The following is a 17,902-nucleotide window of genomic DNA, read 5'->3' as shown; positions in this document are numbered from 1 at the left end:
TACCCAGCCTTGGGGGTGGGGCGACCCCTGAGCCTTGGCCCCTCTTGGGACCTGCCCCTGGGGCGAGCACAAGAGATGAGCGAGCACTTCCTAAAAAAGGTTTAATGGCCCATCGCAATATATTAATTTATGATGCATATTTTCATAAAACAATTTAAAAAACCCACTTGATTGGAAGGAAAGGGGTGAGGGAAGGGTGGGTCTGGCCCAGGGGGTGAGGCCTGAGAGGGGCAGTGTCTAGTCATTTGGTTCCCCCCAAGGGTGGGGAGCCCCACAGACGGTGGAGGGGCAGGGCTTGGCGCTCACGTCTCCGCTCCCGGCTGCCACCCTTCCTGTGGTGGGGACGGGGCGCCCAGCGTCCTGGCCCTGCCGGAGAGGAGGAGACTGGCTGGGGCAGGACCCGGCTGGCTGCCAGGGCCTTCCGTACTGCCCGCCGCCCCCATGCCAGCGAGGGGGTGGGGCGGCGCTCTATAGGGTGAGGAGCGTGCCGTCCTCCTGCAGGCTGCCCCCGCGGCTGCCATTGGCACTGCCCAGCGAGTGCAGGGAGCCGGGCAGCGCCAGCCTCTGCTGACAGCTCTTGTCCAGGAGGCCGCCGTTGGGGCAGCGGGCGGCGCCGTCGCTCTCGATGACCAGGTCCCCCTCCTCGTCGCTCTCGCCCTCGGCCGTGCTGTAGTGGCTCAGGTAGTGGGAGGCGGGGCTGGGCGTGCTGTCCGTCGAGACGCCCGAGCTGCCCGAGGCTTTGCTGCTGCGGATGACGTTGTTGCGCTGGTTGGCCGGCTTGACGGTGACGATGAGGTTGTGGCTGTTGGCCACCATCATGTCCGTCACCTGGTCCAGCGACTTGCCGGCCACGTCGATGCCGTTCACCTCCAGGATCTCGTCGCTGACAGCCAGCAGCCCCGTGCTCTCGGCCAGCCCGCCCTTCACCAGGCGGGAGATGAAGATGCCGGGCACCTTCTCGACGCCCTGGGGGGCCACGCGCACGCTGACTCCGTCGCGGATGTAGAAGCCCAGCGGCTTGTCGGAGCCGTGCTTGTGCAGCCGGACGCGCCGGTGCGTCTCGGGCAGGATGTCCACGTCGATGACGGAGGAGATCTGCCGGAAGTCCTGGGGCAGGCCGATCAGCAGCTGCGGCTTGGACCGGTGGTGCGCCGGCCGCAGCAGCCCCTTCTTCTTCCGCTGCAGGGAGTTGGAGGCAAAGACGCTGGAGTCGGCTTCTGCTGCAGGGAGCAAGGAGAGCGCCTGGGTCAGACAGGAACCCACTGGCCCCAGCAGCGAGCCCCGGCCCCTCCTGGAGACAGCGCCCCAGCCAGGCCCCCCCAGCCAGCTGCCCCAACGCAGCTGAGATCAGGGACTTGACCCAGAGCCCAGGCTCACCCCCCAGCAGAATCCCCTCCCTGCTTTGGCTTTGCACTCGTCTTCCTGGGTTATTTTAATGACATGGAACCCCTGGCTCCCCCCACCCCTCACTCCCGACCCGCAGCCCCCTGCTAGCCCCGCCCTGGGCTCCCCCAGCCCTGCCGGTGCCCCTCACTCCCGACCCGCAGCCCCCTGCTAGCCCCGCCCTGGGCTCCCCCCACCCTGCCGGTGCCCCTCACTCCCGACCCGCAGCCCCCTGCTAGCCCCGCCCTGGGCTCCCCCCGCCCTGCCGGTGCCCCTCACTCCCGACCCGCAGCCCCCTGCTAGCCCCGCCCTGGGCTTCCCCTGCCACCCTTTCTGACTTGGGTCTCCATTCAGGAAGAGCCCAGACCCCAAGTCCCCCCTGAGGCATCTGGATGTTTCTCCAGGTATCACAGCCACCAACGAGGACGAGACGCCTGAATTTGTCCTCTTGGCTCTGCCCTGCTCCAGCCCCTGGGTGCTGCCGCCTGCGCCAGGAGCCCCCTGCAGCCCTTGGCAGCTGTTCTGGCGCACGGCGCTGTCCTCGCTAGCCCAGGCAGTGGCTGGCGTGGCTGACCAGCCCAGGCTACGGCTTCACTGGCAGCTCCTCGCGGCCGGGCAGGAGGGGTCAGCAGGCAGCAGAGAGACTCCACGGTGCCACCCATGGGCTGAATTGGGTGGGAAACCCTCTGGTCTCTGCCAACCACACCAGCCCCACAGGGACCAGGCAGCTGCTTCTGCTCAGCCCCCGAACCCGTGTCCCAGCCCCCACCCCTCCAGCTGGACCCCCACCCAACCCCCGCAATAGCCCATGATCTCCACCCACCAGCCTACCTGGAAGAGCCCCTCCCCCACCAAACCCACCCAGCAAGAGCCCCTCCCCCGGCAGGCCTGGAGCCCTCTGATAAGGACAGAGCAACGGTGGGGGGGAGGGGAAGGACTGGGCTGGGCCCCTCCCTCTCTGGGATCTCACACCCTGCCCCCCTTGGGATCCCAGCTCACTGGCCTGTGGGTGGCTGGAGAGCGGGGGGGGGGGGAGTCAGGCAGGCATCCTGCTGTCCCAGCCCCAAGGGAGCAGAGTGGAGGGTTTCACCCGCCTGGGCAGCTGTGCTTGTTATGTCCCACAACCCCCCTCCAGGGCACGGTGAGAACCCCGGCGTCCTGGGGAAATTCCATTGCCCCTGCCCTAGAGCCAGGCCCCGGCTGCAGGGCGCTTGGCCGGTATCGGCTCCGGGCAGGCTGTGCTGTGCAGGGGACACGGAGGACCATGTCGACATGGCGCACGGCCTGCCCGGGAGCAGTAGAGGGCATCTAGGCACAGCAGGGGCCAGGACTCCTGGGTCCATCGCTCTGGGCAAGTCCCTCCTCACTTGGTGGATCCCAGGGACTGAGCTGTCTGTGTAGCCTCAGGGCCTCTCCCCAAGGCACCTGCCTTGCCCATGGGGCCAACGGGAGCCTCCCCCTAGACTGCCTGCCCCAGCTCCAGAGCCGTGTGCCCCAGCAGTGCCCTCGGCTGGCTGCCGAGAGCATCGTGGTCTCGCTCAGCACAGCCCCGGGGCACCAATCGCTCCTGCATCACCACACGAGCATCATGCCAGCCAGCTGCAGATGGCAGAATCCAGGACTGGCCAGGCAGTGCCCAGGCTGGGGCGACGGACCCGTCCTGCAGGACTGGAGGGGGCCGTAAGCCACATCCTCTGGCGCCGGGGGGGTCAACGCAGATGTCGAGCCGGGCAGGCCTGCCACCAGGGGGCGAGCAGCACAATTCCCCATGTCTGCCCCAAGCGTCATGGCAACAGGGCTCCAGCCCTGCCCTGGGCCGGCCACAGCTGGGCAGCGTCCCTCAGGCTGAGGGGAGGGCACCTGGGGGTGACGGGAGCAGGTTCCCCTGGCTGTGAAGTGCTCCGAGCCTTTCATGCCACCCCCCGCGCTGTCCTGACAGCTTCCCAGGGCACTCGGCCGGGGGCCAGGCCGGTTGGCGTCACGCGGGCTCCTGCCCAGCCTGCAGAGGGCAGTGCCATGGGAACGCTGCTATAGGCTGGCATCGGGCTCTCCTTGCCAGGGCCGGCTGGGCCATGTCAGCCCAGGGATGGGGCGAAGGGAGACAGCGCTGCCCGAATGCTCTGCGAGCCCCCCCCCCCCCCCCCGGACATCTCCCCAGGACCCCAACTCATTCGCCACCTCCACCAAACCCCAAACCCTCCCTGCTTCACTTCTCCTCCCCCAAGGCCACAGCGCCCCCCCCCATGACACCTCCCCCAGCACACCCCATCTCCCCAATCCTTCCCCCCCAGCTCAGCCCACCCGCCAATGGGCACAGAGGTGCCAGACCCAGATCTCTGCCACAGGCCCCCTTGCCTCACACTCTGGGATGCACCCTCGCCCTTGGGCTCCAGCCCATCCCCTGCTCCCCTCCAACACCAGACTGCCCTCTGCCCCACCGGGGGGAGGGGCTGCTTCTGCTGGGGCAGCCCTCAGACCCCTTGCCTGAGAGATCACTGCCCCCTCCCACTCCAGCTGCCCCTCCTCATGCCCTGCCCCACAGAGCAGCCTGTGCCCGTGGATCACATCACGCTCTGCAGCCTCGGCTGCCCCCACCCAGGTTACGCCCTTCGTGCTGGTGACGGGAGGCGCGAGTCGAGACCCCCAGCGCCACGCCAGGGCAGGGACACTCAGAGATGCCAGGCCCATGCAGCCAGGCCCAGAGCAGGCAGCCCGTGGCTGAGGGTGTTACCACGCTGGACGCGGCCCCATCACTTCCTCCTCAAAACACCCCCTCCCCTGCCCACATACCCCCATCACTCCCCTCCCTCACACAGGAGCTGGCCACACTGTAGCTGATGACTCCCCCCATCCTGCGGGGTGTGTGTGTGTGGGGGGTCTCCCTGGGACAGCCCAGTCCCCCTCCCCAGGCTGACTGGCACGTGATGCCGTGGCTCTGGGAGGGGGAGCTCAGGACGTTCTCTGCTCGGCCTGGTCCCGGAGGAGCTGGCGTTGGCCGATTCCCCTCCCTTCCTGCCACTAGCCCAGCCCTGGGGAGCAATGCAGCCGCTGATTGGGGCCCACGCCAAGGACACCCCGCTCTGCCCTGGCCTGCTGCTGTCCCTCCCTGCTGCCGGGCAGGTGCTGGCACAGCGGTGGGTGAGAGCAGCGGTGGGGCTGTACCCGCCAGTCGAGCTGGGCCTGGGGGATTACATGGCATGTGCCGGGCTGGGATTAGAGGAATCTGAATAACTCGGCTTTAATCGTAGTGTGAGTCATGCCCCATGGAGTTAACCCTGGAGCTGCCAGTTCCCACAAGCACCAGCTCAGGTCACCTGCACGCCAGCTTGGCCTCTTCCCGCTGGGGCAGAGAGCCAGGGCTGGCATGCAGGAGCCCGCAGGCATGTTCCTAGCTCCGCTGGTCGCTCCCCCCGTGTGTGTCCCATGATGCTCAGGGCAGCACCACCCAGCGCTCTGGCACCCACAGCAGAGACAGGGAGCCCACCCCTTGGGTGGATCACCAGAAGGCGGGAGGGGATGTCTCTATGCCAGGCAAGGCAGACTACCAGCTCTCGGCAGCGGGGAGCACCAGCCATGCCCACGAGAAGCCAGGGAGAGATGGGCTCCCAGCCCACCCCCACCCCCTCTGCATATAGAGGGGGGCCCATGGGACTGGCAGCTCCCAGCCAACCCTCCTCTCCCCAACTGGCCACAGCTACAGATAGGCCCCTGGTGCGCCCAGCCCAGGCAGCTGGTTCCACAGACGCCCATCTGCGCACAGCTTCCCCACGACCCCAGACCCCTGGTGGGGCCAGTGCCCCAGTCCCAGCTGCTGCCACTGGGGCCAGGGAGACTCCAGACAGTCCCCCCAAGCAGAGAACCCACGGCAAGGAGCAGGGCATGCTGGGATCCCCAGGCCATGCCAACTGACTCCAGCTCGGAGCAGCTCAAGGTGCCAAGCCGAGCAGACAGCCTCCCCCTGCGGCAGCATGTCCCAAGTCCCTAGGGCAAGGGCCAGGAGCTCCCCCCACAGGCTCGGTCTCTGGCCACAGTGGGCCCCAGCCCTCCCCTGGGGAGGGGGTGGGAGTGAATGGGGGTGGAATTGAGCCCAGGGGGGCAGCCCACCCCCAGCTAATGACACTCCAGGCTTCAACTCTGGCAGAGCGCCCATGGGTTCATGGAGCCAGGAGCCGTCAGGCTCATCCAGCCCCTAGCACCACAACGGGGTCAGAAGAGCGCCCCCTACAGTCACTCACGCCCCTGCCTGTACTTGGCAGAGAGAGACCCCCCCACACCCCCGAGTCACTGACACCACAGAGCCCCCTAGCACCTCACTGGGGCATCGCAGCCAGTACGGAGACCCCTGCCCCCTGCAGTGCCTGGCTGCTCCTTGGAGACGGCCAGAGCCCAGGCTGCCTGGCTGGGGCAGTGAGCGGAGCGTGGCCCCGCCAGCCCGCAGGTTTCTTTCCCGAGCGCCGCGAAGCTTTTGATGTGGAGCTTATGGACAGGTGCGGGGAGGCGAGAGCCTAGGCCGGGCTGGGAAGGGTCAGACCCTGGGGCCGCCCAGCCCCAGCCCGTGAGCCCTGCCGCCTGGCTGAGCAGTGAGCGCCTCTCCCGGTGCACGCCCGCCTGCAGGGGCTGGTGGCTATAAATATCTCGCCGTGCACACACCACGCTGTATTTTTAGCCCAGGAGACTCGGCAAGGCCTTTCCCAGCTATTTCTGTGAGCGAGGGATGCGAGCAGTTCAGCACCACCTCCTCCGGGGCAGCTGCCTCTGCCGACCCCACCGCGGGGCTGCCTGGCTGCCCCGGCCCACGCAACCCTGAGGAGGAGGCTGCTGCTGGAGCCAGAATCCACATGCCCAGGACAATTTCTTGTCAGGCTGCGCTTTTCCTTCTGCAAGCTCCCCGCAACCCCAAGAACCCCCCGGGACCCACCCTGCCCAGCAGCTGCCCGCAGGGCACCTGGCCTACAAGGGGGAGGTGGCGGGGGCCCCCACATCACAGAAGCCTTCCTTGGCCACAGCGGAGTCTCTGCCCCCATCCCATCATTACTGCCCCCAGGCTGAGCCCAGGGGCTGCTGCGGAGCAGTGCAAGCGGCAGTGAGCCGCAGGAGCAGAGGCCTGGGAACCGGGGCCAGGTCTCTGCTGCGGAGGCAGGCTCACTAGGGACTCACAGCAACATGGGCTCGGCGCTTCGCTCCCTGCCGTTTACAGGGGCAGTGCCCGGAGAAGCGAGGCTGAGCGGGCAGAGCACAGGACTGGGACTCAGGAGAGCTGGGCTGGGCGAGCCTGGGAAAGTCACTGCCCCCTTGGTGCCTCAGTTTCCCCTTTGTGAGGTGGCGATAGCCACACTGCCCTCCTTCGCCATTGGAGAGTCCCAGCTGAGACCGGGGGGCGGGGGGAGTGCTGGGGAGCACCTAGGCCCCTGGTAACACTGTCAGGGACCCGGTGGCGCCGATGCTCCCCAGAAGCAGAGCTGCCTGCCCGGCCCTTTGCCACCCCCCTCTGCTCCCGCCCTGCCTAGCTCCACCAGAGGACTAGGCAAAGATAGTACCTATGTCACACTTCAGGCCACACGCCGGTATTCCCCCTTTGTGGGTCCAGCAGAGGCACCCGCTCCTGGCTCCCAGCTCCTTGGCTGTCACCACCCCCTGACCAGGGTTTTTCCAGGCTGCACAGTTCTCTGCCGACAGCGCTATTCCCAGCAAGCCAGACTGTCTAAACAGGCCTTTGATCTCTCAGCAGATGCTCTGAACAGCTGTAAATCGCCCACAGTGACAAGTCACCATGCAGTCCCTTGTAAGCCAGCACATTTATTCTTAAGATGAAAGCACTGCAGAGAAAATCATCATCATTCCTACAAACAGCCTAAAAACGTACCAGCGGTCACTCAGTCTTACGGGGTCTCCGGGGGCCAAAGCCCCCAGCCCTTCCCAGGGAGGATCGGGGCCCCCTGGATCAGAAGGGCCTGTCCAGCTGCTGGATCAGAAGCAGGCCCTGAGTCAGTTTAAACTCAGATCCAAAAGTCCTTCCCTTGTCTGGGGGCCTCTGGAGAATCCAGTTTGAACCAGTGCACGTGAACCTCTCCAGATGGTGGCACATCGGTGGGGGCGTGGGCGGGGGGAGTTCACCTCACTCTGAACTGTTAGTTTGTGGGGTGAGCTGTGGCCACTCTCCCCCATGGAACTCCAGGCAATCCCTGGCCCACCATGCTGACACAAACGTAATACAGCGAGATCTCCCAGTGACACTGCAGGAAATTGCTGTATCGGTCAGAGCTGTCTTCAAAAGGGGGAACAAAGAGGATCCGGGGAATTCTAGACCAGTCAGGCTGATTTTGATACCGGGAGAGATATCGGAACAAGTTAGCAATCAGTCAGTTTGTAAGCACCTAGAGCAGGGTTCTCAAACTGGGGGTTGGGACCCGTCAGGGGGTCGCGATGTTATTACAGGGGGGGGTTGCAAGCTGCCAACCTTGACCCCAAACCCCACTTTGCATCCAGCACTTATAATGGTGTTAAATATATAAAAAGGTGTTTTTAATTATAAGGGGGGTTGGCACTCAGAGGCTTGCGATGTGAAAGGGGTCACCGGTACAAACGTTTGAGAACCACTGCCCTAGAGGATAATAGGGTTACAAGGAATAGCCAGCATGGATTTATCAAGAACAAATCAGGTCATCCCAAGCTAATTTCCTTCTGTGACAGGGCTACTGAGCTCACTGGATGGGGGGGAAGCAGTAGATGCGATCGAACTTTATTTTAGTGAGGCTTTTGTCACAGTCCCACATGACATTCTCAAACAAGCTAGGTGGGTTCACAACTGGTTGAAAGGTCATACTCAGAGTCGTTCTTGATGGTTCACTGTCAAACTGGGACGGCGTGTCGAGTGGGATCCCGCCGGGTTCTCTCCTAGGTCCAGTGCTAATTAGTATTTTCCTTAATGACTCGGCTAATGGAGTGGAGAGCCTGCCTACAAAATCTGCAGATGCCACCACGCTGGGAGGGTCACGTGCACTTTGGAGGACGGGGTTAGAATTCAAAAGGACCCTGACAAATGGGAGAACTGGTCTGAATTCAACAAGATGAAATTCAATAGAGACAAGTGCCACGTATGACACGTAGGGAGGGAAAAAACTCCAATGCACCGATACAATAAGTGGGAAATAACTGGCTAGGTGGTAGTACTGCTGGAAAGGATCTGTGGCTCATAGACTGCAAACTGAATACAGGCATCAGTGTGATGTAGCTGCAACAGGCTAAGGTCATTCTGGGCTGTATTGGGCACCACGTTTCAGGAAAGATGTGGACAAATTGGAGAGTCCAGAGGAGAGCAACAGAAATGATTAAAGGTCTAGAAAACATGACCTGTGAAGGGAGATTTTTAAAAAATGGGTTTGGTTAGTGTGGAGCAGAGCCGCCCAGGGGGCGGGGGGGAAGTTGCCCCAGGCCCCGCAGGGGCCCCCACAAGAATATAGTATTCTATAATATTGCAATTTTTTTTTTATGGAAGGGGCCCCCAAAATTACTTTGCCCCAGGCCCCCTGAATCCTCCAGGCGGCCCTGAGCAAGGAGCTTCGGGTTCTGTCTCTGACACCCTTGGTTGCCAACGAGGGGCTGATGGGTGCTGGGCCTCTGAGCGTGGGGAGGGCCCCTGCCGTTTGGGGCCAGGACGGGACACCAGCTATACAGACCTTCCCTGGCAACCCTTAGAGAGAGGCCCTGCCGAGACATGTTGGAGTCCAGGGCAAGGAGGGTGAGACTCCGAGTTCTCCACTCGCCCCGGTCCCCTCCCGCTCAGCAGGGCCGGTGCCCTGGGTGTCGCTGGGGCTGGGGGGTGCATTGCGCAGGGTGACATATGCCATCACACAGCGCAGTGTTCTGCAAAGCCCCGTCCCAGGCCTGCTGCCGAGTGCTATGTACTTCCGCACTCTCAGGTGCGAGCCTGGCTGTAAAATGGCTCGTGTGCATGCTGCACGGTGGCTGGTGGAAGCGGTATTGCTGGGCGGGATGCACTTACCCCCGGGAGGCCAGGGGCAGGCTCTGGCCATCTTTGGCAATGGCACCTTGCTGGGGGAAGTGGCACCATGGGCTCCCGTGAGCCAAGGGGCTGGGTTTTTTTTTTCCTGCCGGGATCTGAGATGAGCTGGGTCCTCCTGAACCCACAGTCCTGGAGCTTCCCCCCTTCCAGTCCCCCCAAATGCATGCACACACTGCCCTCAGCGACTCCCAGCATTATCCCAGGCGTGGGGCGGAGCTGACTCTGCATCTGTCCCATCTGTTCCTTTAACCCTCCAAGGAGTCGTGCAGGGGCAGCTGCTGCACGGAGGAGGAACCCGCCGCGCTCTCTCCTGGCTTCCTGTCACTGCAGCAGATGTAGAATGGCAGAAGTGTCCCCGAGAGGTCACCTAGTCCAGCCCCTGTGCTGAGGCAGGGCCGAGCAACCCTAGAGCAACCTTGACAGAGGTTTGTCCAACCTGCTCTTAAAAACCTCCAATGATGGAGATTCCACCACCTCCCTGGGCAATTTATCCCAGTGCTTAGCCACCCTGACAGTTGCAAAGTTTTTCCTAATGTCCAACCCAAACCGCCCTTGCTGCAATTTAAGCCCATTGCTTCTTGTCCTGTCCTCAGAGGCTAGAGAGAACAATTCTTCTCCCTCCTCCTTGTAACCGTTTTCAAAGTACATAAAAGGTTGTTATCAAGTCCCCCCTCAGTCTTCTCTTCTCCAGACCAGGGCCACCCAGAGGATTCAGGGGGCCTGGGGCAAGGCAATTTTGGGGGCCCCTTCCATAAAAAAAAGTTGCAATACTATAGAATACTATATTCTCGTGGGGGCCCCTGAGGGGCCCGGGGCAAATTGCCCCACTTGGCCCCTCCCTCTGGGTGTCCCTGTCCTTGCTGGGCAGGCTGGCAGGGCCGGGGGTGAAGCCAGCCCTGCCCCTGCTGTGCAGTCTCTAGTCTAGGCCAGCCCATCCAGCACCTGGCCCTGGACGTACTGTCAGAGATTTGGGAATCTCCCCACGCCCAGCTGGTCACAATAAGTCACTCACTAGCTGCCAGCACAGCGCCCCCTCCCCCCCATGAATGGAGCAGCACAGGGGGGGCGGAGAAACACAGCCCCAGAAGGAAGCCCCCTCCCCCAACACTTCCCTTTCCTAGGTTCAGTGCCCTCCAGGCCTTGTTACTGCACTAATTCCCAACAGTCGCTTCCCATTAGTGGCCTGGGCTCACACACAGACCCCAGGCCAGGGGGGAAGGGGAGCGACCCCAGATCAAACAGGTCTGGCTCTATCCCTCCCCAGCCTGCGCATCCTGGTTCGTTATCCTACACCTCTACAGCGCCTTGCTTCCCCAGAGCCGGCGCAGGATCACCTGCTCCCCCGCTCCCAAAATGCAGCCCGCTCTGGGGTGGGACACGACAGCTGCTTCGCAGCACAAAGCAGCAGCGTGGACAGGGGAATCCCGCACCCTACCAGAGCTGCAGGGGGAGTCTCGGCGGGTAGGAGGCGGCTACCCAGGCTGGGATCCAGGCAGGAGAACTCAGTACAGGATGCGATTTAAGGGCTGTGCTATGGATCTCTGAGGCTCTGTTTTAAATCTGTCCCGCCCCTGGGAAAACCTCAGGCCTGACACACACGCACAGGCAGCCCCACACTCCCCGTCTCCCTTCCAGCCACTGGCCAGGCCCTGCTGCTCTGCAGAATCACAGGCCGGGGGGACCCAGCTGCAGGTTTGCCCAGCGAGGGGCCTGAGGCGGGGGTGCCCTACATGCCCATCCCAGGCTCTGCTCCCAGCACAGTCTGGCTGTGCCAAGGGAGGGGCTGCATGAGAGCTGGACTCTTCCTCCAGGCCTGCCCAGAGACCAGCAGGCGAGACGGTTGCCGGGAAGGGAAGCGGCACTGCTCTCCCCAAGCAGGTCAGAGCCAGACCCTTGGCAGCCCCCAGCCCCACTCTCTCACTAGCTCCCAGGAGGAAGTGGGAAGCGCAGAGGCAGAGCAGACCCAGCTTTGGAGTCTGGGGTAGCTTCTGGCAGTGCCCCCCGGCCTGCCAGCACAGGGGAGCTGTGACCCCTTTCCAGCCAGTGCTTGAGGACGGGCATGTGTGGAGGAGAGGGGTGGTTACGCAAGGCCCCTCCCATCTAGCCCCCGGGACTTGGGGGTCCCACCGCCATTCCAGCCTCAGCAGAGGTGCCCCGGACTGGGGGGGGGGGGACCCTGGAACCAGATCCTTCAGGACTTCTGGGGCGCTCCCAGAGCCCAGCCCCCCGGCTCAAGGGCAGCACCCCGGGTCCAAGCCCTCCCCGGGGCAGGGGATGCGCACACACAGGCCCTGCTTACTGTGGGGCAGACCAAAGCCTGTCTCCTTTTCCCCTCCCAGGACGTTGTCCCTTGGGGGCCTGCCCTCCAGCTGGCTAGTGCCAGAGCCTCAGCCCTCCATCTGCCGAGAGCCTCGCTGGTGGGACCTCAGCATGAGCCCATATGGGGAGGGGGGGCCCAGAGCCACCGGGCCCAGGGGACGCTGCCTTCATCTGGGCCAGCTTTAGCTCCCGCCCAGCCTGGAGGTGAACCCTCACATCAACGGCTCCCAGACATCTCTCCCCTCACTGGCCAGCAGCCTGCTGCGGGAACGCCAGCCTGGAAACCCCACGGAGCAGTTTGTTTTCCCCAGGGAGTCCAGCCAGACTCCCCCCGCCACACACACACACACACCCCTTTTATCTTGGCTGCTCTGAGCACCGTGCAGGCAGACAGACGGCTGGGCCGTGCTCTAGATCTGGGCAGAGTCTCCCACGCCTTCACGCTGGCTGCGCTCAAGGCCTTTCCCAGAGCAGCAGGCTCAGGCCTCCTGGATTCAGCTCGAGCGATAGTGCTGGCTGGGGGGGCAGCAGCGTGGGGAGCAGGGCCTGGCAGTGCCGTGCACGGCAAAGCCCCATGGCGGCAGGCCAGCTTGCTGCCCCCTCCTTGCCCCAATGGGCAAGATGGTATCATCAGCCCATGGCCTGCTCCCAAGCCAGCGCTCCAGGCAGCGGCCGCCAGACACTGGGTTTTAGGTCTGTTCACTCACAAACAGAAACGTGTGACTATGTCATTCGAAGTGAAGTCCCCACCCTGCTCCCCCACGGCCCTGCTCCCCCCACGGTGTGGCTGGACGCCTGGGCCCGGCTGTGCCTGCACTCCTGGGGAGCGGACGGCTGCTTTAGTGTCTAGAGCCCAGGGACTGGAGTTGGCAGCTCCTTGATCGGGGGCAAGTCACTGCCCCTCTCTGTGCCTCAGTTTTCCTGACCTGGGAAACAGGGCCAGCCTCACTTCACCAGGGTTGGGATTGGCTCAGAGGGCAGGGGCTAGAGAAGGGCCAAGGCTCTGTCTTCTGCGCGTCCTGGGCTCTGATCCCACAGCGATCTGCCAATATTTTCCTCTCCCTCTGTAGCCGGCAGTAAGCTCCCACCCAGGAGCATGCAGACTGGGCAGAGGAGGGTCAAACTCTTCTCAGCCACCCCGCAGGACAAACCGGCAGAGACCAGGGGGCTCCCCAGAGGGGTTGGGACCTGGCTCCCGACGAGCATTCAGATCCAAGAGAGTAAACCGCTCAGGGCTGCGTGGAGACCTGAGAGGAGCAGGAGTCTCCTCCCTCCAGTTCGTGCTTTGAGAGCACCGATGCCAGAGGCAGATGACTGGCTACTCCAAGCCATTTAGGAACTCGGGGCTTCGGGTGCCCTGTACGGGACAGCAGGGGAATCCCCAGCCCTCCCGTTGGTTTGGGGCTCCACAGGGCACCAGCAGAGCACGCCATAGGCATCAGCAGGGATGATGTTTGGCAATTCAATAGGCAACACTTTGGGAGAGCGGAACTCAACGCAGTGCTGTGGCACAGCCCTAGAGGGCGCTGTGCTGCCCCTCAGAGCGGGCAGCCGATACCGCTACTGGCCACATGTGGTCTCTTAGACCCACTGGTCCTTTAGCCAGACTCATGACGTTTGCCCAGGACTCAATCTAGGTTACACTCAGCCTCACAATCTGCTGACTAATCCGCCCTGCAGTGGCAATCGGAGACGGTAGCCTCCACTTCCTGTCCTAAGCTGCTGTGTACATTGAAGTACAGCTTGTTCCACCCCAGAGGAAGCTGCATTTCAGCAGCGACCGAAGTCACCCTAGCGCCCGCATGCATTAGACCACTGGAAGCACTCCGAGATCCTTCCAGATGAAAGAACTTATAGGCATGCAGCAGATTCCCATAGGTTCACATGTATTTCCATTTTTGTTCTTATGATCGGCATATATGGGTAATGAAAGATGTTTCCCTACCCAGGGAACATTCACCCATCTCTGGGGTGGAACATAGTCACTGCTCAGCAGCGCGCAGCAGCACAAGTGAAGAATGCTGGGAGGAGATAAATTCCAGGCCCGGTGGCTTAGAGTTTCACCTGCCCCCTGTGGAAGAGACGAGCTACTTTCCAGGAACAACGTGTTCTTTAATTGAATTCACCCTGCAGGGCAGTGGGGCTTTAAGGCTGCAGGAGTTTAACTCTCTGCTATTTCTTCTGTTGAAACGTAAGTAGTTTCACCCATTCCCCAGAGGACTCAGCCGGTCCCGCAATACGCTGCGAGGGCTTTAATCGGTGGCCTCACACAACCATTAAACGAGGCCCAGCGCAGGAGGGAGATCACAGGCAGAGCCCCCTCAGACACTTCGCTGTTGCCCTGTTTGATTGATGGGAACGATGCATTAATGCAGTTTGTGAGATGGGCGACAACTTCTGCCTTTTGTTAAGGATTCCTCCACGCCTCCCTGCCCTAGGCCGCCAGGCCCTGCTCGAGTCCCGGGGAGAGAGTAGGGTGACCAGAGGCCTCGAGTTTATAGGGACAGTCCCGATATTTGGAGCTTTTTCTTATATAGGCTCCTATTACCCCCCACCCCCTGCCCTGATTTTTCACACTTGCTGTCTGGTCACCCTACTCCCACTGGGCCACAAGTCACCATCAAAGCAAGTGAACCATCACAGCTAGCAGTTCCCACCAGCGCCAGGATATAAATGTACTGGTTGATCACATGTGCCAGCTGGCTATGCTCCCCTGTGCAGCAAGAGGTCCCAACACTGTTGTGTACCGGAGGCTGTAACACACAGCTGAAGTGCCTGGGCACCAACATACCACAAAGTTATCACAAAACACAGGCTGCAGCTGGTCTGATGTTTAGTGCTCTGGAATAGCAGGTCAACGCAATCCACGCCCCACTTTCCCCTTGGAGGAAGCTCTCAGCCAGGTAAGGAACCCGAGGCCAACGTGGGCAGCCGACGGTGCCCGGCACTGCCCCAGACTTACCCCTCTTCTGGATGATGATCCTGAGCAGCGGGTTGGCAGAGGAGAGCGCCTTGTGGTAGTTATCGTCATTGTTGATGGGCAGCAAGTCCCCGTGAACGTCCGTGTACCCCAACAACACATCCACGCAGGGGATCTGGTGGACCGTCTGGATCAGCTGGTAGAACTCCTGGAAGCCGCCCACACTGGAGCGTTTCATAGCAAAGCGGCGGAACTCGGCGTCAAACTGGGGGCAGAGAAGAGGGGTCAGGGCCAGAGACCAGCATGGTAGCCAGGGGTCTCAGCCTCAGCTCTGCCCCACGATTCGCTTCACGTCCAGACCATAGGGGGATCAGTCAGGGGCTCTCACCAGCCGAGATGGCCAGGGCTTGGTGCCTGCACACACAGGGAATGAGGTCAGACTACACTGGGTCCCCCACACCAACTCCTCCCCCAGGAGCCCTGAGCTTCATCCCAGCACCCTCCCCTCTCCCCGGGGCTCCGTCCCATCCCACACTGCATCCTCTGGCCCATATGGGGTCTGCCTGGACTAGCATGTGGGCTGAGGAGTCAGGCCAGTGGGAAGAGAGGTGGCCCCGCAGAGCAGAGGGACGCTCCCAGGTGCGAGGAGGCCTGAACAGGGTCACACACCCAGGTCTCACCGGAAGCACTGCCCCTGCACTCAGCCACTTCTGGCCACCGTGTGTTCGCCATTGCAGGGGGCTATGGAAAGTCCCTTGCCCAGCATTACTTTGCAAGGCAGAGAAAGCAGACTTGGGTCACCTCTAGCTAGACTGCCACGCAGGAAGGGACACGAGCCTCCTCTACGTCCCCTCACTCCCCTGTAAGCCGAGCTTCAGGAGACCCGGTAGCCAGTGCTCCACTTCCACCGCTGGGTTTGCAGAGGCCTCCCTGACCAACTGGAAGCCTGGCACATGCAAGCAGCAGGCAAGGCACTGGTGCCAGGAGGCAATTCCACCGTCACATTTCCACGAGGAGCTGCTGCCTACTAGAGCCTCTGAGCAGCAAGGTTAAAATCCATCCAGGGAGACGACTGGCAGGAGAGCCAAGCCCTGGGTGTGCCCTCTGTCCCACGCTCCCTCCTGCGGAGCCCCGCACCAGAGAAAACATTAAAAAAATAATCTACACGGCAACTTCAGCTGCGCTGGCGGACCCGCACTGCCCTGGCACCCTGAGCTGTGGCACCCGGAGCTGTGGCACCCAGTCTGGGCTGGCAGAATAAAGGGGGGGGGCAAGGGAACGTCTCTGCCCTACGCCAGGCACGGGAAGAGGGAGGGAGGGAGGCTGCACATACAGCCCCTCATCTCTCCTCAGACAACCCAGGCGCTTCCTCCCGCAACCTCCCTCATTACTGCTCCCCTCAGAAAATCAATCACCCAACAGAGAGACAAAGGGAAGCCGATCAAAACAGCCGGCGCAAGGCGCTGTCCTGCAGCCGCTCGCCAGACTCCAGAAGCCAGGTGGATTCCGGGGGGAACACCGCCAGGAACCTGCTTCTCTCCCCCCAGGCCAGAGGGGCAAAGTTTCCGGCTGGCACAAGCCGGGCAGAGCTCCCCGGGCGAGGGCCCTTCCTCGCGCAGCCCCCGGGTGTCCCGGGGACCGATGCTAGAGCTGTCAGCCCGCAAGACGGCAGCGCGGGTCTGTTGCATCGTTGCATAACCTGCCGGCTACTGCCAGGGCTTCGCGCCGCACGGGGCACCGAGCTAGCCCCTGCCTCCTGCGGGAGGGGGACGGACTCGGAGCGGTCCAGCCCCGGCACCGAAGGGCGATTTGAGCCCGCCAGGCTGCAGCCCCGCGCACGGAATAACCCGCTCGACCCCGCATCCGCCAGAGCGCTGGAGACGCGGGCTGAGTTGGTGGCAGCCGGAGCGCGCCCGTCCTGCCCCGGCTGCAGCCCCGGGCCGCGCGGGACCCCCTGCAACAGGGACCCGGGGCCTGCCCCGGGGCGGGAGGCTGCTCGCGCCGCCCCGCGGGGCTCCGGGGCGGGGCGGGACGTGCCGGGCGGCGCCGCGGGCAGGCGCTTACCTTGCTCTTCACCTCGATGACGGGCTCCGGGCTCCGCGCCGGGGTGCGATGGTGCTTGGCCATGCTGGGCCGAGCTGGGCCGGGCCGGGCCCGGCTGCTGCTCCCGCCGCCTGCCCGCCCCGCACTGGCTGCGGCTCCTGCGGCCACGGGGGGTTTTCACCGGCCATGACGTCATCCCGAGCAGGTTAGGGGCCGCCCCGGGATTGGCGGAGGCCGGGCCCGGGGGCGGGCTCAGAACGTCCCCTGCGTCTGGATGGAAGATTGCTGACAACGTCGCCTAGGTAACGGGGGTGGGAGCTCTCCAAGGTGTAGTGTCAGGGTCTGAGGCGGCGGGTGCAGGGGCAGGAGCGTGTCCCGGGGGGGCCGTGCCCCAGGGGGCGCAGGGGCAGGAGCGTGTCCCGGGGGGGCCGTGCCCCAGGGAGTGCAGGGGCAGGAACGTGTCTCGGGGGTGCAGGGGCAGGAGCGTGTCCCGGGGGGGGGGCCGTGCCCCAGGGGGCGCAGGGGCAGGAGCGTGTCCCGGGGGGGGGCGTGCCCAGGGGGCGCAGGGGCAGGAGCGTGTCCCGGGGGGGCCCGTGCCCCAGGGGGGGCAGGAGCGTGTCCGGTGGGGGCGCAGGGGCAGGAGCGTGTCCCGGGGGGGGAGCGTGCCCCAGGGGGGGCAGGGGCAGGAGCGTGTCCCGGGGGGGCCCGTGCCCCAGGGGGGGCAGGGGCAGGAGCGTGTCCGGGGGGGGCGCAGGGGCAGGAGCGTGTCCCGGGGGGGCCCGTGCCCCAGGGGGCGCAGGGGCAGGAGCGTGTCTCGGGGGTGCAGGGGCAGGAGCGTGTCCCGGGGGGTGCGTGCCCCAGGGGGCGCAGGAGCAGGAGCGTGTCCCGGGGGGGGGCCGTGCCCCAGGGGGCGCAGGGGCAGGAGCGTGTCTCGGGGGCGCAGGGGCAGGAGCGTGTCCGGGGGGGCCGTGCCCCAGGGGGTGCAGGGGCAGGAGCGTGTCCGGGGGGGGGGGCGTGCCCCCGGGGGCGCAGGGCCGGGGCGGCGAGCAGTCTTGGCCCATGGTGCCCAGACTCCAGCAATATTCAGGGCCCGGGGATCCGGCTCCACCAATGTTTGGGACCTGGTCTCTCTCCCGGCCCCACTTGCTGCCCCCGCGCACCTCCCCGGGCCCCGGAGCAACCCTGTCTCAACCCTGCAGCTCCGCGCTGCCTTC

General features: G+C 63.7%; 1 protein-coding gene across 5 annotated transcripts; it reads right to left on the bottom strand.

Moving 5' to 3' along the window:
* Nucleotides 1-84: 84 nt before the first annotated feature.
* Nucleotides 85-16,899, bottom strand: PARD6A (par-6 family cell polarity regulator alpha). 5 transcript variants are annotated; one of them, XM_065567511.1, is made up of 4 exons: nucleotides 16,710-16,899; nucleotides 15,034-15,059; nucleotides 14,688-14,910; nucleotides 85-1,220 (listed from the first exon to the last, which is right to left on the bottom strand). In XM_065567511.1, the coding sequence occupies exons 1-4, from the start codon at nucleotides 16,882-16,884 to the stop codon at nucleotides 469-471; spliced, it is 1,176 nt and encodes a 391-aa protein (XP_065423583.1). In that variant the 5' UTR covers nucleotides 16,885-16,899; the 3' UTR covers nucleotides 85-468. The 5 variants fall into 5 exon arrangements, with proteins under 5 accessions (XP_065423583.1, XP_005310173.1, XP_005310174.1 ...); XM_005310116.4 differs by lacking the exon at nucleotides 15,034-15,059 and having other exon boundaries at nucleotides 16,710-16,871; XM_005310117.4 differs by lacking the exon at nucleotides 15,034-15,059 and having other exon boundaries at nucleotides 85-1,217; nucleotides 16,710-16,871.
* Between the last annotated feature and the right edge of the window lie 1,003 nt (nucleotides 16,900-17,902).

This window comes from Chrysemys picta, chromosome 14 (assembly GCF_011386835.1).
Source record: "Chrysemys picta bellii isolate R12L10 chromosome 14, ASM1138683v2, whole genome shotgun sequence".
NCBI classification, from domain to species: domain Eukaryota; kingdom Metazoa; phylum Chordata; order Testudines; family Emydidae; genus Chrysemys; species Chrysemys picta.
This window is presented reverse-complemented; position numbering and strand designations above follow the sequence as displayed.